This window comes from Neofelis nebulosa, chromosome X (assembly GCF_028018385.1).
Source record: "Neofelis nebulosa isolate mNeoNeb1 chromosome X, mNeoNeb1.pri, whole genome shotgun sequence".
Lineage (NCBI taxonomy): Eukaryota > Metazoa > Chordata > Mammalia > Carnivora > Felidae > Neofelis > Neofelis nebulosa.
Window position 1 is genome coordinate 27,550,420 of NC_080800.1, and position 22,765 is coordinate 27,573,184.

Here is a 22,765-nt window from a genome sequence, read left to right on the forward strand (position 1 = left end):
GTACGTTCCCTTTAAACCTACTTTCTTGAGAGTTTTTATCACGAATGGATGTTGTACTTTGTCAAATTCTTTTTCTGCATCTCTTGCAAGGATCATACGTTTCTTATCCTTTCTTTTATTGATGTATTACATTTACTTATTTGCAAATATTGAACCACACTCACAACCCAGGAATAAATCCCACTTGATTGTGGTGAATGGTTTTTTTAATGTATTGTTGGATTTGGTTTGCTAGTGTTTTGTTGAGGATTTTTCCATCTATATTCATCAGAGATCTTGGCCTGGACTTCTCTTTCTCTCTCTCTTTTTCTGTGGTGTTTTTATGTGATTTTGGCATCAGGGTAATGTTGGCCTCATAGAAGGAATCTGAGTTTTCCTTCTTCTTCTGTTTTCTGAAATAGTTTGAGAAGAATAGGTATTAACTGTCTGTTCAAGTTTTCTACCTCTTTCTGTTTTAGTTTTGGTAGTTTATATGTTTCTAGAAATGTAGCCATTTCTTACAGGTTGTCCAATTTGTTGACATCGGTTTTCATTATATTCTTTTATTATTGTTGGTATTTCTGTGGTGTTGTTATTTCTCCTTCCTCATTTGTGGTTTTATTTATTTGGGTCCTTTCTCTTTTCTTTTTGATAAGTCTGGCTAGGAGTTTATTAACTTTATGAATTTTTTCAAAGAACCATCTCCAGGTTTCCTTAACCTGTTCTATTCTTTTTTCTTTTTCGTTTCTATATCATTTATCTCTGCTCTAGTCATTATTTTTTTCCTCCTGCTGGATTTAGGTTGTTTTTTGTTCTTCTTCCAGCTCCCTTAGGTGTAAGGATAGGTTTTTTATTTGAGATTTTTCTTGCTTCTTGAGGTACGATTTCTTGCTATATACCTCCCTCTTAGGACCACTTTTGCTACATCCCAAAGGTTTGGGATTGTTGTGTTTCATTTTCAGTTGTATTCATTTATTTTCTAATTTGTTCCTTTATTTCCTGGTTGACCTATTCATTGTTTAGTAGCATGTTATCTAACCTCCATGTATTTGGAGGTTAGATCAACTTAAAAATAACTTAAAAATAATAAACTTAAAAAAAAGTCTCGTCTGATAAAAGTATTCCTACTCTAGCTTTCTTTTGACAGCCATTTATTTGCATGATAAATGTTTCTCCATCCATTTCAATCTGCAGGACTCTTAAGATCTAAAGGGCATCTTTTGTATGCAGCATATAGATGGGTCTTTTTTTTTTAAATGTGGCTCATATTTATGTCTATCACTTCCATTTCACTTATCTAGTAATTTCATCGTATTTTACAAACTATTGCCTGAAACACATGGGGAAAAAAGTGTAACGTCATTTACAGAAAAAGAAAGCAAAACACTGATAAGTTAAATCACTTGCTCAAGTTCGTAGACACAGTAATTCTCTTCCACCTATCCACTGAATTCACAAATACTTATCAAGAGCCTTCCTCGTACACCAGACATCAAGCTCCACACTGGAACTTCTGTGTATAAAGGACTCCATAGGAGAGAGGCCTGCCTCTCCCGGCGTAGAGTCCAATTCGTCTTTGAGTCCCAGGAGTCTCCCCAGACTGACGCACTGGTAGCACGTCCTGCTGTTTTCCCTTCCAGCACTCACCCAGGAAGACGCGCCCAAAAAAGAGTGGGGACGAAGCAGGTCCAGCACGTAAAGGCTGCACAGAAGTACAACAAATGGAGAAACACACCAAGAGCTCTTTTGTTTCCACGTCGGGTCTTTCTTTTTTCCCCCTCAATTCTGACATTCTACGTATTTTGATTGGAATGTTTGGTCCATTCACATTCACATTAATTATTGATAGATATATATTTATTACCATTTTATTACTTTTTGTGGTTGCTTCTGGAGATTTTCTCTGATCCTTTCTTGTCTTTCTCTGTTTCATGTATGACTGATTTTCTTTATGGATTTCTTTTTCTTTAATCTTTGCATGCTTATTACTGCTTTTTCATATATGGTTACCATTAGGTTTGTATATAGTTTCTTATGCAAATAGCATTCTATATTCAGTTGATGGTCATTTAAGTTTGAATCCATGGTTTTATTCTCTCCTCCCCATGTTCTAGGTATATGTTATTATACTTTATATCCTTTTTTTGAATGAGTTCCTTGACTGATTCTTTTCACAGAAATATTCAGTTTTAGTACTTTTGTGTTTCCAACATTGGTACTGTCACTTTTGGTCTCTCCTGTCCACTCAAAGAATCCCCTTTAATTGCAGGGCTGGTTGAGTGGTTACAAACTCCCTGAATTTTTGTTTGTTTGGGAAACTCTTTATCTGTACTTCCATTCTGAATGATAGTCTCGCTGAGTAGAGTATTCTTGGCTGCAGAGTTTTTCCATTCAGCACTTTGAATATATCATGTCACTCCCTTCTGACTTGCCAAGCTTCTGTTGAAAAATCCCCTTTTACCATCTAAGTTACTCCTTCTGGACTGCTTTTAAGATTTTCTTTAATCACAATATTTTGCAAATTTAATTATAACACGCCTTGGAGTTGGTCTGCTTTTGTTGATTATGATGGGTGTACTCTGTGTCTCCTGGATCTGGACGTCTGTTTCCTTTCCCAGATTAGGGAAAGTTTCTGCTATTATTTCTTCAAATAAATGCTCTGTCCCTTTTTCTCTCTCTTCTCCTGGGACTCCTATTATATGAATGCTATTTTGTTTGATGGAGTCACTGAATTCCCTAAGTCTATTCTAATGTTGCATAATTCTTCTTTCTCTCTTTTGTTCAGCTTCATCGCTTTCCATTACTTATTCTTCTATGTCATTTATTCATTCCTATGATTCTTACAGCCTACTGCTCATTGCATCAAATATGTTTCTAATGTCATTTATTTCATTCTTCACCTCTGATTCTTTTTTAACTCTTTAATCTCTGTGGTAAGAGTCTCACTGATATCTTCCATTCTTTTCTTAAGCCCAGTGAGTAGCCTTACGATTGATGCTTTAAATTCTCCATCAGGCATGTTACTTTTATCTGTTTCACTTAGATCTCTGGCTGTGGCCTTATCTTTTTTTTTTTTTTTATTTGGGATAAATTCCGGTGTCTTGGTATTTTGTCTAAGTCTCTGCCTTATCTGTGTTAGAAAAGCCAGTTATGTTTCCTGCTCCTGAAAGTAAGAGCCTTATGAAGAAGGGGTCCTGTAGGACCCAGGGCCTGACATTTCAGGCATTGTGTCTGGTGTGTGCTACACACATTCTGTTATTGTGTTGTTTCTGATCTGCAGAGGGGCCAGCTGTGTGCAGAGGCTCTAATTGCCTCCTGTGGGTAGTACATGGTCCCTTGTTTGAATGTGGTGAGTTTTAACTGTGTGTGCTCTGGTCTGCTTGTGAAATGAGACCTGTCACCACCTCCACCAGAACGGAGATTATGCCAATTTCTCTGATCTGGAGACAGAGTGCGGGAGGGGGTTTGTGCTGCTTTTCTGTGGGAACGGCCCACCACACTTGGACTGAGCCTAGTGTGGCTGAGTAGGGCAGTTCCACCAGAGAACAGGCATTGAGACTTAGCGTAAGCAAGTTTGGCAGCCAGTGTTGTTGTTGCACTGCTTTCAGCAGGTGGCTCTGTGTTTATGCTGAGGGACTGAGTAAGAAAATGGCACTGGACAGCTACTTTGTTCCAGGAGAGGTGTCTCCATTAATGCTGCCTCTTAGGGACATGCTTCAAGAAGAGTAAATGATCTCCCTATTGTGTGCTCTAGGTACTTTTTGGAACACCGTTTCCATACTATATGCATCCAGGTTGTTTGCCTGACTTCTATCCAGGAGCAGTACAGTGTTCTCCAGGCTCTATCCCAGGCGAGCCTTGTGACCTTTAAAACTCTAGGCTTTAAGTCCCATTGGTTGAAAGAACTCACAGAATTCAGCTCCTCTTGCTTTCCAAACCATTGTCTCTATGGGGAAATGTTTTCCTTGTGTGTTCTTCTGTGTGCTTCTTTCTCTCTTTTCCTTCTCTATGACCACAGCTCCCTCCTCTCCGCAGAGACTGCAATCTGTTGACCCCGTAACCCACATCTCTTCACTTCCTGCCTTCTTCAACCTGGCCTCTTCTGTCCTTTTAGTTGTGGAGTTTGTTCTTTCAGTCTTCAGGTTGATTTCTGGGGTATTTAGGATGATTCAATACTTATCTAGTGGTATTCAAGGGACGAGGCGGGCCTAGGGCCCTCCTATTCTGCCGCCACCTTCCTCTCTTTGCCTATTCTTTTTATTTTTAATCTCCAAGAGCACCTAACACTGATGCCTTTCACCAGTAAGTGTTCAATAAATAACAGATGAATGAAAACTTATACCAAAAGCCTTTTGAAGGTAGACACTATAGCTCTAATGAATCTGTATGACATTGTAACTCAGGTCTCAAAGTGGCCACTGGAGGGAGGAAAAAAAATATTAGTAACGTTTATTTTCATTACAAACTACTAAACATGGCTACCTCATATGGGGTTAATTATATACATATATATTTATCATTTTTTTTTTAATTTATTTTTGGGACAGAGAGAGACAGAGCATGAACAGGGGAGGGGCAGAGAGAGAGGGAGACACAGAATCGGAAACAGGCTCCAGGCTCCGAGCCATCAGCCCAGAGCCTGACGCGGGGCTCGAACTCACGGACCGCGAGATCGTGACCTGGCTGAAGTCGGACGCTTAACCGACTGCGCCACCCAGGCGCCCCTATATTTATCATTTTAATGTAAGTAATCAGATGCAGAAAAGTGTGCTTAAATGTACAAAAGCACTTAACTACTAATTATGTGTGAGCACTGTATTATCATATTCTCAATTATTTGCTAACACACACAGAAAATCAAATTGAAGCCCAAGCTCTTATCCCACTATCTCTTTCCAACATCTTTCCCTAATAGTCCCCTTTGGCGTGCTTTGCAACATGGCTTTTCAAAGACAAGGAACTGAGGAGTAAATGAACAAAGAACCATACACCTAACATTAATGTTACCTCCCATTACACTACCATTAAGGGCAACAGTAAGAGGAACTTATATTATTACACACTGTAACTACAATTATAGGCTTCAGGAGCCCAAAATTATGGTCAAATGAAAAGCCCCCAGAGCAGGTAATAATATTCAGACTATAATAACATTATATAGCTTTCAAAAAAGATTAAACTACATTGAATTACTTATATTGCTTTCTTATAAAACAGAGAAGATCAAATATTTTAGGTATTTTTATAAAAATAATAAAGGCCATTTCATATAAAGGAACCCCTATTTAGACTCAAGCAAGGAAACTTTGAGATAGAATTCACTATTTAAAAACAATGACAAACATAAACTTCCTTATCAGAATCCCACTGGTATTTTATTGAAAACACAGTATACTGGCTTTTATCAGGATTCATGTAAATATCATGGTTCACTTTTAGTTGATAAGGTTTTGACAGAAAATTTTACAGTGAACTGAATTGAAATGTATTAAGATATGCATTTCTATTCACAGACTTTAAAATATGTAGTTTGGTAAAACTTATGTTTATCTTTAAGCCAAAAAGTGTATGATATCACATTCCATAAAAAGGTCATTATGACACTTCGAGAATGGAATTTTTTGGGTGTGTTTGCAACTCTATGATCTTTGTCTTTAAGGAGTGTTTATTTTGTCATGACCAGAGAGTATAATCTAAATCATATTGTTGACATTGATTTATCTTTACATCCTTCAGTGAAGATAATAGTGAATTTGGCTCTCATTAGGTAAGGAAAGAAAATTGTATGCATGTGGAGCAGTGATTCACATAGTTATGAGCTTTCTAGAGGAGACATGTACATTTGTCAGAAGATAATTGCAGTACAAAATTTGCAAATATCGTCAGCCAAATATATTACAACATTATTCTTTGTAGAAGGCAACACACACTTTCTATATATGGACAGATAGCCCCCTGTGGCATGGTGTTTCTTATACAAGGTTGTACAAAAATGCAAGGATGAGATGAGGGCTGGATGGTTGTTTGTCAAAAGAAAAAAGCCCGAATAATCAATCTCCTTGCCCTGAGATGACTGTCATCTAACTTGTGATATCTGTTGGATACCCATGGAAATAAACTGTGCATAGTTGCTTTTTTTTTTAAATTTGGTGGAGAAATGAAGAGATGCTTAAGAAAGGTGGTGGTGGAAGTTATAGAAAAAGACAAAGAAGGAAGAAATATTATGCCCAAGAGATCCGGATTTACATTAGGACAATGATATTCACTAAATAACCTTAGATCAATTAACTATATTGTCTGTAACTTTCCTCATTTGTTGAATAAGGGAAACTATAATACTCACTTTTCTACTATGCTCATGACAACAGAATAATATAAAGAAACATTCTGTTTTGTTTTCTTTTTAGTTTAAACAATCAAACCCTTTTCCCCCCCACACTGTTTCAACAACCCCAGGTCCCTGCTAGACGAGTTCTTTTGTCTTAAGATTGTGGCTGAATTTTTTCAACAAAAGTTATCATCAGAATGATTCTGGAGCCATTCAATTGCTCTTTGTGTAGATATAGCCAGAGTTCAAAAAAATAATCATGGAACTTTTATTAAAGACTTTGATCTTAACAATAAAAAACTTAAACACATCCAAGTAATTATTTCCCATTTAAATAACACTGTGCCTACTAAAACTGCTTATTCAATTTTTGGATAATGAAATCTCCCAGGTAGAGGTGTAATGTGTAGTTAAAAATGAATCTTGAACAATGCTATTATCATCTTGTCCAGATTGGCCAATTTGTCTCAACCCCATCCTGGAGAGGTCTTATTAGAGGATAAAACTCCTTTGCCGATTCAATTCTTTATTCAATACAAGTGTCTGTGGTTTAGATTTAGTGGCGAATTATCCTGAACACCTGGCCAGAGTGACTTGAAAAAAGACTATAATTTATTTAGCACAGGCAATCAGATACCAGAAGTATAAAAAATACTGGTATCATATAGCTGCCTAAATCCTATGTGTTGATAGCAACACAGTTCCCCACTGCCACAAAGCTCTCCTCAGTTTGCCAGCCTCCTCTCTTATCTCCCCATCCTCCTTCTCCCTCCCACCCTCCAACCTTTCTTTCAGTTCTCCTTTCCTCCTTCCCTCTCTTTTTCCCTAATATTCCATCCTTCCCTCCCTCTATCCTCCCTTCCCGTCTTCCTTTGTCTTTCCCTCCTTTCCTTCCCAAATTGTTCTATTTAATTATCACTTTCAGTAAAAAAACCTCTAGACATAATTCCCCCTCATTCGATAGATTGTCAGTAAAAGAAAACAATGAATAATCGTCAAAACAATTTTGTTTCAACTGTATGTAAACACGTGATCAATTAGGAAAAGAGCATTTTAAAAACTCACATTTCTTTGACACTATAAATTACAAATCACCCTCTGCTAGGAATTCAGAATGTTAGGAAATCAACTTGGAGCTTCATGTATGTTTTACTTTTAAAGGTTTAATTTGTACATTTCACATCTGTATCCTTTTACAATCTAATGGTCTATTTTTGACTCTAAAGTTAAGCAGTCAAGTTGCTAAAATTTTTAAAAATGTTTATTTACATTAAGAGACAGAGAGAGAGCGTGCAAGTGGGGGAGAGGCAGAGAGAGGAGAGAAAGAATCCCAAGGAGGCTCTGCACTGTCAGCACAGAGCCCAATGAGGGGCTTGATCCCAGGAACCGTGAGATCATGACCTGAGCCAAAACTAAGAGTCGGACACTCAACAGACTGAGCCATCCAGGTGCCCCAAGTTGCTTAATGTTTTAAATGGCTACATTTTATTTTACTTTTTATTTATTTATTTATTTATTTTTTCAACGTTTTTTATTTTTATTTTTGGGACAGAGAGAGACAGAGCATGAACGGGGGAGGGGCAGAGAGAGAGGGAGACACAGAATCGGAAACAGGCTCCAGGCTCCGAGCTGTCAGCACAGAGCCCGACGTGAGGCTCGAACTCACGGACCGCGAGATCGTGACCTGGCTGAAGTCGGCCGCTTAACCGACTGTGCCACCCAGGCGCCCCTTAAATGGCTACATTTTATAATCTTTTTAAAAATTTATAGTTGTCATTTTAACTTCCATTTTTTGCTTAATATAATTCACTTAGTAAAAATTACTGTTATTTCAAAATAGTGACAGCACATTTTTTTCTAAACTGAGAAACTAACTTAATGGTAAAGGAGGACAGAAGCTTAATCTCAAGTATATACTTTTGAATTCAAGGTCTAGAACTATGAAAAGCTAACTTGCTCAAATTTCTGGTCCTTATTACCTTTCTGGGAACAATATTTCAATCACTGTATGTCTAAGGTTTGATCTGAACTTCCTAAGTTCAAAACTAAGTTCTCCTAGGTTCATAAAAAGTTGTTACCACCTCTCACCTAATTTGCTGCAATTAAAATCCCAAATTCCAATCTCAGTTAAAAATGAAGCTATTACATCACATTTCATTCACATTATTCATCAGGCAATCAACACTTATTGAGAGCCAGCTACTGTTGGTGCAAGGGTCAAACTTAAATTTAAGGTTCTGAGGCATAAAGAGTCTTTATTTCAGGTCTCCACAGAGGAAAGTTCAAACAGATAAACAGTGCTTCGATTATGATCATCACCTCCAAGTCCCCTTTATTTGCCCCATCCTTCATCCTGTTCTACATATTCAGGGGACATTTACTGCTCATTGGCTGCTCAGCATCTTTTTCCTTTTCTGTTTGCAAAAGACCCCAACTTCTTTGAAGGGGAATAACTTCTCCCTCACTGTGAGGGGTTTTGGAAGGAGTTGGTTTTAAAGCAAAGTTCCCTGCTCTCCTCTAGCTAAGAGTTGGGTTTGTGACCCAATCAAGGTCAACTGGATTCCCTTCTCCAGGATTTTGCATTCTGAAGAGTTACGCAGTTTGCAGAAAAAAGAGTCACAAAGACACTCGAGCAGTTCCTACAGACCAGATGCCCAGGCATGCTCAGTATCTTGTCTTTTCCTAAGCCTTTTTCCACTGACTCCATGCCAGTTCCGGCACAGTGACTTTCTGCTTGATTCAATCAGAGGATGTTTTCTGTTGCTTACATCCCGAGAACCCTATTGATATTCAACTAAACTACACTTGATGATTTTACTTCTGTATTTAAAATCCTTTCAGCGTTGCCACTGCCTGCAGGCTATAATCAAAACCCCTTGTTCTAGCAAGGAAAGATCCCTGTTTTTTAGACCCATCCCTCTCTAGGCAACCACATCCATTTCTTCCCCACCCCCTTAATTTCAGCCATTCGGAATCGTAATTTATATAACGCACTACTCTGTTTTCCGCCTCAGTGAAAAGTGTGGCTTGTTTCTTCTGCCAGGATTACCTTTCCCTTTTTATTTACCTGATTAATGCCAGCTTGTTCTTTAATACTCTTTTCTCTTCCCTGGCTTAGTCAGATGTCCTCTTCCTGAAGTAAGTCCCTAGAGCATCTCCCAGCCGTGCCCAAGGGGGCAGAAAACTATGGTGGTTAAGGGTGGGGGCACTGGAACCAGACTGCTTGAGTTCAAATTCTGCTCTCTCTTTACTACTTGGCTTTGGGCAGGTTATTTAACCTCAATGTGCTTTATTATCAATCTCACAGCGTTGTTGTGCATTAGGTAATACACGTGAAGTACTTAAAAGTGACCAGCATATGACTAGTGTTAAATACGTGCTAGGTATTATCCAGAAATTTATTTCTATCCTAGTGCTATTTTTGCTCTCTTTCCTTCACCTACTTTAATCTGTGCATTCCTATCTCGCCCAACTCTGTATTTCACAGGCACTTAGTAGTAGCTCAATAAAAATTTGTTACATGTATATATGAACAAATTAGCACTGATAGTGTTTTGTAGTTTATAAAGTCCTTTTGGAATACTACCTCATTTCTCACACCTCAAGTATTAAATTAAGGACTGTTTTATTTAGAGTTTTACAAAGAGAAAAATGTTCCTTGATATAATAAATACCTCCCCAAACCTATCTTTTTCTTGTCCATGTACACACACATGCACATACACATGCACACACTCACACTTGTTTAATGTTTATTTAGGGTAATTTTACTGGCCAGTTAGTGATTTAAAGCTATAAATTATTTTTTATTATAGAAATTATTTTTTATCAATTATTTTGCATTATTTTTTTAATACGAGGGGAAGAAGCAGGAAAAGCACTTGACTATTGAGCAAGGGAAGAGAATAATATATATAATATAGAATATTTATATCTATCTATATAGACATGATATACATGATATCTCTATCGTGTGTGTGTGTGTGTGTGTGTGTGTGTGTGTGTGTATTTAAAAATTCCTGGCTTTCTGTGACCCTAGGCATGGCATTTGAGCTTCTCCTCTGAATTAATTTTGGATCTATATTTAAAGATTATCATTTTGAAGAGGCATCAAATTAGTGGTCATTTCTGAAAAAGACAAACTTATATTTGTGAAGACTACTGAGCAGGTCGATTCTAAAGAGATCCTAAAGGCGAGGATCACAAACTCTTCACAAGGGAGTGGGGACTTCCTCTTCCAATCTAACACCTAGTGGCTTTTACAGGTGGCCATAACATCAATGGCAGAATGGCCTGTACATGTGGAAATGAGCTCTTATTTTCATGTAGTATTATTATTTGACAGACAGTTTGCATAATACAAATTCTGTGAGCAGGCAGATTTATAAGCTAATATTAATTACTAACATTAGCTGAGGACTTTTAGTAAGGAAGGCAGGATAGGAAGCATTTTCCATGCACTACCTAATTCAATCCTCATGACAACTTATAATGCAGAGATAGTATCATTAGCCACATTGTACAGATAAACTCAGGTTCAGGGAGGTTGGATAACATACCAAAGGTCACACAACCATAGTAGAAGGGTCAAGCTTTGAAACAAGACAATCTAACTCCAAGGGCCTTGCTTTAAACATTATAACATGTTGTTTCCTCTGGTTAGTAATACCTCTTGGAAGTATTGGTAGAACTCAACAGGATACTGTGAAAGAACATATCTCTTATTTCTGTATCTATCGGCACCCTGAAACTGGAAATGCATAGCACTGTGTCTGGCATAGACTATGTATATAAAAACATATATGCCACTAAACGGTAGCCACACTTACTTGGGTACTGGCAAGCAGTGTATGTAGTTAAAATGTCTAGGCTTAGGAACCAAACAGACTTGGATTTGAATTTTTGCTCTGCTACTTACTAGGAGCATAACATCTCAAAGGCTCATGCTGAAGAATGTGTCTACTAATACTTGTTATAAAGGAGTAGTAAAACAGTGGGGCGCTGGGTGGCTCAGTCGGGGAAGCGTCCAACTTCGGCTCAGGTCACGATCTCACAGTTTGTGAGTTCGAGCCCCGTGTCAGGCTCTGTGCTGACAGCTCAGAGCCTGGAGCCTGCTTCGGATTCGGTGTCTCCCTTTCTCTCTGCCCCTCCCCATCTCGTGCTCTGTCTCTCTCTGTCTCTCAATAATAAATAAACATTAAAAAAAATTTAAAGGAGCAGTAAAACAAATTATACATACTTATATATTAGGTTACATATCTTTATACACACACATATCCATCACTATGTGCTGAATACGAATGTGAATCTGTGTGTCCTGTGCCCAGAAAAGGAAATAGACTGTGGAATTAGTTAAAAAAAAGTATTCACATCTTACCAAGTGAATAACTTTTACTAATTTTTTCTCATTCAAAGAAAAACAAAAGCAAAAGTAAAATTTGGATAAGATCTTATTTCCTGGGTCTGTGTCCTAAGACCCAGAGAATTATTTGACCACAATCATGTTATTTGCAAGTAACAAAGAAATAACACTTAATTCAGGTGTCCTGAGTCTAAAATCAAGGTACTTTGGATGCAAATTGTTTACTAGCCAATTTTTTTGTTCCTACTGAATTGCTAAAGTTCACTTTAAAAAAAAAATGTCTGCCTTACTCCTTTTTTCAAAAAGTAGCTGTGTACTAACTAAATATCTTCAAAGAAATTTATTACTTCTGTAGACAAGATTTGGAAATCACTTACCAGTGAAATAACTACAGCAAATAAACACTTCAAAATGATTTTTCTTCTTCGTCCAAAAATATAAAAGATACATAGTGTATTTGTTCTAGCTAAGTCAACCAGATTTCTATCAATGAATTCCTATGTTTCTAACTGATGTCATGATTTTGCAGAATGGATTCCAAGAGGCTGAGAAATGCAATCTTTGTATTAAGAACATATTTATTTGACTATGGCATTGTATAAATGCCAGTATTAACATCTAAAGTATTGAAAAATATATTATGTTTGGTGCTCTTCTTTTCTAAAAAAATTATAACTTTCATTTATACTTATCATTAAAGGAGGAAAATTGGCCCAGACAACTCAGAAGAGTGAACAACCAATTCCCAGTTTATTATATTTGATTCTGTAATATATTATGGCTGAAAGCTTCCAAAACAAACAGTGTAAATGTAAAGAGCTCAGTTGAACTACTTATTAAATAGATTTTTTGAAATACTGGTTGTTAAGTGAATTTAATCAAGCCAATTATACTTGTAAAGTTTATGGTTTTTTCCTTGTATCATTCCGTTTTAATTTATGGCTGTTTTAGAAAATGGCATTAACTTTTCTTCTGGATCATCCTCGGGCTGAACAGAGTAGAGACAGTGTGTGGCTGACAGAGTAAAGCTGCCTGAAACCTGGTGGGAAAAGGGTCTGGGAGAGGGAACTGACGTGTGGAAATTTTTCCCTTTAAATCACAAATTCGACCAGGCTTTCGTTTTTTCCCCATACCTTCTGCTTGATGATCATTTCGTTGATGTCTTCAAGATCACCCACCATCACCCTCTGTGATTTTAGAACTCGATCAAGCAGAGACAGCCAGTCGGTAAGTTCTGTCCAAGCTCGGTTGAAATCTGCCAGAGCAGGTACCTCCAACAGCAAAGAAGATGGCATTTCTAGTTTGGAGATGGCAGTTTCCTTGGTAACCACGGGTTGTGTCACCAGAGTAACAGTCTGACTAGGAGCTAATTTTTTTTTTTTTCAAAAAGAAAAAAAAAAAGGAAAGAAAAGAAAAATTAGAAACACAAGCAAAGAAGCCAATTTCAATAACAACAGAACAAGCTTAATTAAAGCACCACAATTGGAGCCAAAGTATTATTTATGACATAACATATTTTTTCCCAACGATGTGAATACTTTTAACAGGATTACATGATAGGATAATTCAGAGACTCAAACTTTTCATTAACGTACACTGAACAATCGTTCAAAATGATTTTGCTTATTCTCATGGCTGGACAGTTAATTTAATTTCAATAGTCCTCAAATACCAATTCTATAGACTGTGGAATTAGTTAAAAAAAGTATTCACATCTTACCAAGTGAATAACTTTTACTAATTTGTTCTCATTCAAAGAAAAACAAAAGCAAAAGTAAAGTTTGGATAAGATCTTATTTCCTTGAACGGGAAGTAAATGACTTTGGAGGTGGTGAAAATCTAGCGAAATCAAAGCCAATTAATTTGGGAACAGCTTGTCGTATTTTTTTTCCCCGTTCTTTCAGACTGGTCATAACATGACTGGCAGTGGAGAAAACCCAAGCTACATTATTTTTGGTAAATCAGACCTAACAGAATTTTTGTCTCTGTGATTCTTTACCACAACACTGTGGTCTGGGCAGGGAGATCATCATTACCACCAATTTACACAAGGTGAAACCAAAATTTGGGAAAGTTAAAATACTTCTCCAAAATCAAAATCTACTAAATTAGATGGACGTTTCCAAACAATCTATATCTTAAGAATGAAGGCTCTCAGTTGAGTGATTCAAAGGGAATTCACAAAAAATAGGCAGCCCGATGAAAAATCTGCCAAGGACTTGAATAGACATTTCTCAAAAGAAGACCCATGATTGGCCAACAAGCACAGGAAAAGCTGCTCAACATCACTCATTATCAGGGAAATGGAAATCAAAACCACAATGAAGTATCACCTCACACCAGAGTTTCATCAGGCAGAACAAAAACAGAAACCATTAGCTGCAATGTAAATGAAGCAGTATCAAGTAGCCATAAAATGTAGATTCTTCTGTACTGAATTTAAAATACTTGATATTGGTATAGAACTTTCGGCAGTGTAAAAGTGTCTTTTCAGCAATTTTTCTACTTGGAGTGGAGTAGTGTGGAGCACTATTGTATAAGATGGCACACGATAATGGTTAGAATCCAAAGGCGGACTCAATGACAATATATGAAATATATTAAAATAAATATATGAAAAGTATATAAAACAGTGCCAGAAAATAACAACAATATCAGCACAGTTTCTGACACTGGCAGGTAATAATGTTAGGTATACTATGTTCATCAACACTTGATAAAAAAGAGACGTAGAGATGAACAAATACAGTGAGAAGTTGGAGATGAGGGGTAGAAATATGTGAAATATTTGGGAAAACCTCAAAGGTTTGTATGTGGCTCTGTATTTACTAAAGGGGGCTGAGCTTGCTGGTGTGAACTGATGTTAACACCCACAAACAGCCACACAGCGGGGGGATGGAAGCTAACTGATGAGGGGTACAGAAGGCCTCATCGAGTTTAAAGTCGGTAGCCTCTGAAGCCCACTACATCCATCCAGGAGACCGGCAGCAGAGAAATAGCGGATGACATAGTTTAAAGGGACGCTTTGAGAGAAAGCTGCAAATGACAACACCTCAACATGAGACCTGAGAATCATGGACAAGAAGGGACAAGTGGGCCATGTGGGCATTCCATTCTAAGGTAGCCATAAATCAATTTTCGTGTACTTCGAAGGTTGTCTTCTTGTTAGAGAAGATGATGAGGGAGACTGGAGGGACGTCTCCTGTGTCTCCAGCTTTTCAGGGACAACAAGAATTTCCTACAGATGGAAGAAATAATCTTGAACCAGGCAGAAAGAAAGAAAACAAATGTAGGGTGTCAGATAGAATCAAACCTAATGTCAAGAAATAATGACTGAAAAAACAATTATACTGAGGAGAAAAAGAAATTGTTTCTTGAATCTATCTTGCTACTCTCAGGCTCTTTCTAGAAAGAGTGACATATAATCTGCAGCAGAAATAGCATCTTGTGATCCAACACTCTAGTAGGAAGCATGGGGTCCAAGAAGATCTAAAAATCTTAAACGGGATTCCAAGAGATGAGGCGAATCCCTGAAAAGGATGCATGGGTGAGGATGAAAAAAAAAAAAAAAGCTAAATTAAAACTTTACTGTGGGAACTAACTGCTGAATGCCTAGCTGACTAGAAAAGATGGACAATTTGTTCTGAAAATAGATACACAACAGATACTGAGGTAACATACAGTACTTTGGGATGGTTTCAAGGTTCTGGCAAGTGTCAGACAATGTTTTTTTGTTTTTGTTGTTTTTAACTTGACTTATTGAAAATCTAACCCTCAAAAGAGCAGGAAGGACATTTGTTTCTTTCTAGATTTACTTTTGGCCAACAAAGAAGTGCTCAAAGAAGTGGAAATGGTCATGTCCTCTGAAATCTCCATACAGCGAAAGATGAGAATACAGACAATTATGAGATTTCTCAACTGTTTTGAAAAAAAAAAAAAAAAGACTACTGAAAAGAAAGGCTGGGGCCAGAGACTTGAACAACAGAGAATGACTCAAGATGATGAAAAAGTACAGACAAATGACATTGGGATGATAATATCACAAAGTTCTCGAACGAGGGGTAAAAAAACAAGTAACACCAAGTACAAAGGCAGCTGAAGCAGATTTAGAGGAAGGTTGAAAGGTCAGCAGCATAGCCATGTGTGTGCCAGCCATAGGCAGATGATCTCATTGATGGACCAGTTGGGCCCTTCCTTGCTGCTCTGCTCTCCCCCGGCACTCAGCATCTGAAAACAACATCTGAAAACTCTATCAGAGCGGGAAAGGGAGGGGAAATTGGGTCCCCCATGTTCATGCCTCTGGCTCCTGTACTTTGACAGGTCCTGGAATACAGTGGGTGCTCAAATGATGTCCTCTGAATAAATGAGTGAATCTAAAGACACAAATCCATGCACATTAAGCTTTTCAGTAAACTTAGGGGCCTTCTACCTGTGGGGAGCTCTAAAAGACAACAACAACCTTGAAGGATGGTTTCTCGAAGACTAGAACACAGAATGTTCCTAGGCTCTCACTCTTAACTATTCCCGGAACAAGAAAATTAGAGCCCACTGCTTGGGGTAGACAATGGGAGGTCAAATATTAAAGAGAGAAAATAGAACCAATCAATTTTTTTTGTTGCCCATTTTTCTATCAAGGTGGGGGCGGATAAAAGGCAGGAAAGAACACAGGATCAAGAAGCAAAGTGTAAAACAAACTATCTAGGGCCAGACTGTTGGATTTATATCCTCACTCTGCCATTTCTTAGCTGCTAACCCTAGGCAGGTTACTTAAGCTTTCTGAATGTCAATTTACTGCTCTGTAAAATGGCAATTATAATAGTACTTCTCTCACAGACAGCTGGCATTAACATTTCCTAGATATACAAACTTGGATGTGATTACAGGCATTTTGAGGCAAGGGATTATATCATGCTTGATAAACTGAACTTTAGTGAGCCTCAGAGTCTTCACCTACATAATGGGAAAGAGAGCACCAATCTCATGAAATTGTTCTAAGTATTTTATGAATTGATATATGTAAGTCATCCCCTAGCATTCTTCTGACAGGAGGTGCACTGTGGGTATGTGTTTTCTTCTCCTTTTCATTTTGCTGCTCAAACAATGTTTACTGGCTCCTGATTTTCTAAATTAGCATGCCATGCTGGACTCTGGGCTCTTTGAACTAGAATTCACACACCAGCCTCTTCTTCCTCCATTCTTCCCTTCCTCCACCCCAGTCTCTATTCAGTATTCTCCAATGAGCACTGGCCATTCCACACTTTTGTGCCTTTCTCCGAAAACTCTCCTCTCCCTTCCCGAGATGAATATTCCATTTCCTTTTCCAATCACAACTCTAGATTTCTGTGATTTATGGAGAACCAGGATAAGCCAATAGCCAAAACGTCCCCATGAGGCACAGAATTACACTATTCTTTGGGGTCTTCAACATTTTCAAGTCTTCAACATTCACTACTTAAATCTAATCATCAGTAAGAAGAACAAAATCTTTCATCTTTATTAGGTTTTTGTTTGTTTGTTTGCTTAGTGGCTAGAGGGTAGTAATTGATAGTAACTGATAGCTGGATTCTAAACTCAGATACTCTGGGTCGTCAAGAGTAGGGAAGTAAGTGCTATAACATAAAGTTGAAAGAGGCTAATTTCCATCTAGTTCACATTTTATTAGGGCCAATTCTATCTAGAACACTATTTGAAATATTTCACTTTTCCTAAAAAAGACTTGCCTCTAGATCCACGCATACACACACACACACACACACACACACACACACACACACACACATATTTTATTAAGCAAGATGTTTCAAAGGAGAAATTTTGAGGTCCTGAGAACATCTTATTTTATGATGCATATCATATTGATTCATACTACATTTTTAGGTGCCGTTACTTTTATCTAAAAAGAAAAAAATAAAGTTCCTTCTTTTCCACTGTCATGCTACTTGAAACATAAGCAAAATCACTTCATTGGGTGAAGTATGGGCTGGTCAGATCTGCAACGGGGCGGTTCCAAGTGGTTTTTCCCAGACCGAGCAACAGAATCTTGACTCTAAGGGTCAGGCAGGGATATTAAGTCTTCCCAGAGTTTTCCAATAACTGCAGAATTTAAAAGATAGAAAGAGAATTTGTTGAGAGTTCTCTCAACTCATAATCCTGATCAGGTAAGGAGTTAGGACACATAAATGACTATACAGAATCTTAGACCCAAACTTGTGGGATGAGTTTCCAGGTTCTTCCTAAGAAGCATGGCAAATGGCTTCCCCTCTAGCCAGCACGTGCCCCATTTAATGCCCCACAGTCTGATATGCTTGCCTGGATGTCCACCCCTTGGCTTGAGTCACAAGGGGTGGACATCTAGGGTCTAGGGTCACAAGGAGTTGGCCTGGGAATGGCTGCTTGAGATCCCAGCCTCCCGAACCACAATGAAGACCAAGGTTATTCTTCTCAAGTACATTGATTGGGGGAAGTATCTTTTCCAGGATAGTGTCACAACAGAAAAATAATTACAATGATGTCACACTATTAACTGTCTTTCCAGCATCAGATTCTGTTGTCTTTCCCACTCTGCCGGTCAAACCACACGTATTAATTACAATGTGTATAATTAAGCCGAATAGATACACACATCACATACGTGTGTATACATATCTGTATAGATAGATGTACACACAACACACAGAGCTCGTACAGTCTGACTACTGATGATGACAGCATAATGTTTTTCTCATGCATTCATTAGAAAATTAAACATCTCCACTAAAAACTGTGTTTTCTTTCCATAGTTAAGCGGACAGAAAGTCAAGCTCAAAAGAACGGAAAGGAATTGAGTTTGGCACACTGGGATAGTAGCATGAATAACAGGTGTATTGCAAACCACAGCTTTTCTCTGAGTATTTTGTTAATTAAAAGGTGTTGGCTTCAGGAGGGAACTCTCATTTTTTTTCAGAAGTGTTTGAAGAACATTTCTCTAGTCTAAAAATTTAATTGGTTTCAAGGGTACATGATTAGTCAGACTAACAGCTTTACTTAGAGCTTTAAAGGAGCTACCAAATCTTTTAAAAAACACATACACAATGTGTTTGGCATACTTCCTTTGAAGTATTCACACATGGTTTTTCTGTAATTCACAGGTCTCTCTTTGGTTGATAAGAAAGCAAGAAGCACATATTCTCTTCCTTGCTTTGTTGTATGAATGTGGGTAATGTTTTTGTTTTCTTTACTTTTATATGTGACAAGTCAGTCAACCGACTAAATGACAAACTATTGGGTGCACGCCAGCAAAAAATATCTAAAAGTACCATTCTGTACATGTGGTCAAAATGCATTAGTGTTTAATACTGTCAGTTATAGGAACAATTGTTTAGCTATGTCCATATCACCAAGAGATAAAATAATGGGCTCCATGTAAACAACATTAGGGAATACTTTTCTTTGTGAATATTTGAAAGTCTGGCAGGTGGCTTAATGAAATATGTAAGAGTTAGAGCGTACATTTTAACAAAGTTACAGATCATGTATGGACTCAAAAAGAATAGCTATTATGCAGTGGGTGAGACAAAAAACTTACTTTTCCCCTCTAAATATTTGTTACCTGTAGGTACATGTGGAAAATTAGAAACAAATGTTACAAATCCATAAACATTTATTTTTGTCTATATTATTTCTTATCATTCTAAAGAGGAAATTAGGGGGGCGCCTGGGTGGCTCGGTCGGTTGGGCGACTGACTTCGGCTCAAGTCATGATCTCGCGGTCCGTAAGTTCGAGCCCCGTGTCGGGCTCTGTGCTGACAGCTCAGAGCCTGGAGCCTGTTTCAGATTCTGTGTCGCCCTCTCTCTCTGACCTTCCCCCATTCATGCTCTGTCTCTCTCTGTCTCTAAAATGAATAAACGTTAAAAAAAATTAAAAAAAATAAAGAGGAAATTAGGGGCTCCTGGGGGGCTCAGTCACTTGAATGTCTGACTCTTGATCTTGGCTCAGGTCACGATCTCACAGTTCGTGAGTCTGAGCCCTGGATCAGGTTCTGGGTCGACAGCGCGGAGCCTGCTTGGGATTCTCTGTCTCTCCTTCTCTCTTTGCCCCTCCCTGTGCGTGTGCTCTCTTTTTCTCTCTCAAAAATAATAAATGCATAAATGCATAAATAAATGTTAAAAATAAAAATATAAAGAGGAAATCAAATATGTGACTCAACTAGCATCAATTATTTACATTTGCACACAATAAGGGTTTGTGCTAGAGAATCAGAACTCAAGGATTCATGTTAACCACCTGTATTTCTGAATTTAAGGAAAAAGAATGTTAGGTGTGGGAGCCACAGACTTTTAAAGCTCAGTGATGCCACTTTATCACTTTTTGGCTGATTCTTTCCTGCTGCAAAGAATATAATCCAAATAAGAAATATTTGCTGCTACTGTAAGGAAGAGAGATTACCACCCACACTCTGATTACTACCATTTACTCAGGGTTTCTTACATGCCAGGCGAGGTTATTTATAAGCCCTGTTTTATTTAATTTTTGGTGAACAATATCCAGGATAGGTATTATTCTCATTTTACAGAAAGGTAATACTTGCTCAAGATCTCACATTAACAAGTGACAATCCCAAGACAAATGACTAACCACTACACATATTTCTAAAAATGATGTTATCATCAGATACTTTTTCTACGTGTTCCATCCAATAGGCAAAAATGATTAATTACTTGAATACTTGTGACTCCAAGAGCTATGGTTTACAGCATATAGTACCTACAAAATACATCGAATATCCATTCCAGCGAGAGAGAAATCACCTTGAACTAGCCATAAAAACATGGATTAGAGCAACGAAGCACATCTGGCTTCCTCCCACAAGTTACATACAACTCTTGAGGAATGCCTCCAATCTGACTTCACCCAAATAAGTACTCTTCTTTCACTAAATCGAAGACAGAAATCACCTTGCCTTTTCTTTTTTTCTCAGCTTGCGTCTTCTAAGTCACATTATATGAATTCTTCCGATATGCATGCCGTAAAAAGCCAGGTTTCACAACCTCAGCGCTAATGACATTTTGGTGTGGATAATTCTTTGGTGTCTGTTGTTGCCCCATGCACTGTAGGGTGTTTATCAATATCCTTGGCCAGAGCACCTCCCCAGTTGTGATAATCAATCGTGTTTCCAGACATTATTGAATGTCCCCTGAGGGGAGGAATGTGCCTCTGTTTGAAAAAAACTGATAAAAAGCTTTTAAAATTTTTCTCTCCCTCAGTCTCTATTCTCCCTCCCTACTGTGTGTGTGTATGTGGGGGGGGGGGGTTCATATACTTGTTTAGTATTTGTACCGGACGTCTTCTATGCCTATCCAAGTTTGAATCCTCTTATACCTCAGAAGTATAGTTAAGTGCAATCGTTATAAGGACTTCTTTCATCCACATGAAATAGGGCAGACGCCGAAGAAGCAGTGAACATCCGAAGCTATAGCTGACAAGGAATAGTGAATAATATTACACAGGAAAGATTTTGATGGTAAAAATAAAAGTATCTCTCGTAGAGAATAAACGTCCACAAATTGTTTTCTTTCTTATACCTAGCGCCTTGTAATGAGATATTCTAGATCCTCTCAACAGGAGCTATAGTATATTTCTTTACTACTTGAATATGGATTGGCCGAATTGTTCTGGCCAACAAAATATTCATTTTTTTAAGTTTATTTATTTATTCTGAGAGAGAGAGAGAGAGAGAGAGAGAGAGAGAGAGAGAGCGCATGAACTGGGAAAGGGCAGAGAGGGAGAATCCCAAGCAGGCTCTGTGTTGCCAGCGCAGCATCGGACATGGGGCTCGAACTCACAAACTGTGAGATCATGACCTGAGCTGAAACCAGGAGTCGGACGCTTAACTGACTGAGCCACCCAGGTGCCCCTGGCCAACAAAATATTCATAAACATGATACAAGCCAAGGCTTGAGAAATGCTCGGACATTGGGCTAGGCTTGGTTACCCTTTCACCACTACGTGAACTATGCTGGCTCACTAAATAATGAAAGGCAAGTGACCCTGTCGTACCCATTGCTTCATCCAATAACTAACAAGTGCCAGGTACATGAGGGAGACCATCAACTACCAGCTGAGCATGAATCTATAAATGAGCCCAGGTGAGACCAGGAAAACAAGCATCAAGATAATCCAGGCCCAAAGGAGACCCAAGGATTCATGAGGGAAACACAGGATTTTTGCTTTAAACCACTAACTTTGGGGGTAGCTTGTTACACGGCAGGAGATAACTGATACAGAATCCACTCTGCCTATTAAAGATGTGTATCCAAAACAGGACTAAAAGTGCTCTGCCCATTGCTACAAAAATCAAACAAGTGCTGATGCAATGAAGAGAACACAGCTAAGAAATGGTCTTCAGGTTAACGTGTGAAAGACAGAGAATTGAAGATACACACAGTAATTCGACGATGTCTGTAAATGAGGCAGCCAGCATTTTGCTCTTAAGATACTCGAAAGGCAATGCCTTTAGTAAAAATTCACTGTTAGTGCACATTTACCTTTGCCAATGAACAAAGTAGAGAATGTAATGAAGACAGCCACAAAACAGGTAGCACAGTGCAGAAGACAAGGGAAGGAAAGCCAGATCAGATCATAATAAAGAAGATGCTATTCATAAAGGTTGATCATCAATTCCAAAACTGATATCAGAACAAAACCCATCTCTGCATTTGGGTATAACCAGCTAGGGAACATCGTATACGGAGTACTACAGAGCTCTCACTGCAGGAAACATACCGCTTTTTTACCCCAAATTGTTGCACTTGAAAAAATTCCTGAACTAAAGAATCCAATCTGTTGTTTGTTTTAACAGAATTGCTCCTACCTAAATATTACAGATATGATTTTATAGCCAAGCATGAGCAAAAGCAGGCCAACAGCACCCTACACAACTCAATCTAAAGGAGTCTCTTATTTGGCGGGGGGGGTGTAAGTTACATTTTTGCTCTAAATAGCACAATAACTCTCAATGAGTTTTTAAAGTTGTTGGGGCGCCTGGGTGGCGCAGTCGGTTAAGCGTCCGACTTCAGCCAGGTCACGATCTCGCGGTCCGTGAGTTCGAGCCCCGCGT

At 38.3% G+C, this 22,765-nt stretch overlaps 1 protein-coding gene across 18 annotated transcripts in view; it reads right to left on the reverse strand.

Annotated features, from left to right (window-relative positions):
• The window catches only part of DMD (dystrophin), a 2,138,536-nt gene that overhangs the window by 619,166 nt on the left and 1,496,605 nt on the right, over window positions 1-22,765 (reverse strand). For all 18 annotated transcript variants that reach the window (XM_058713880.1, XM_058713888.1, XM_058713887.1 and 15 more), the window contains one exon: window positions 12,803-13,035. In XM_058713880.1, coding sequence (XP_058569863.1) covers window positions 12,803-13,035 — 233 coding nt within the window. The remainder of the gene's footprint in view (window positions 1-12,802; window positions 13,036-22,765) is intronic.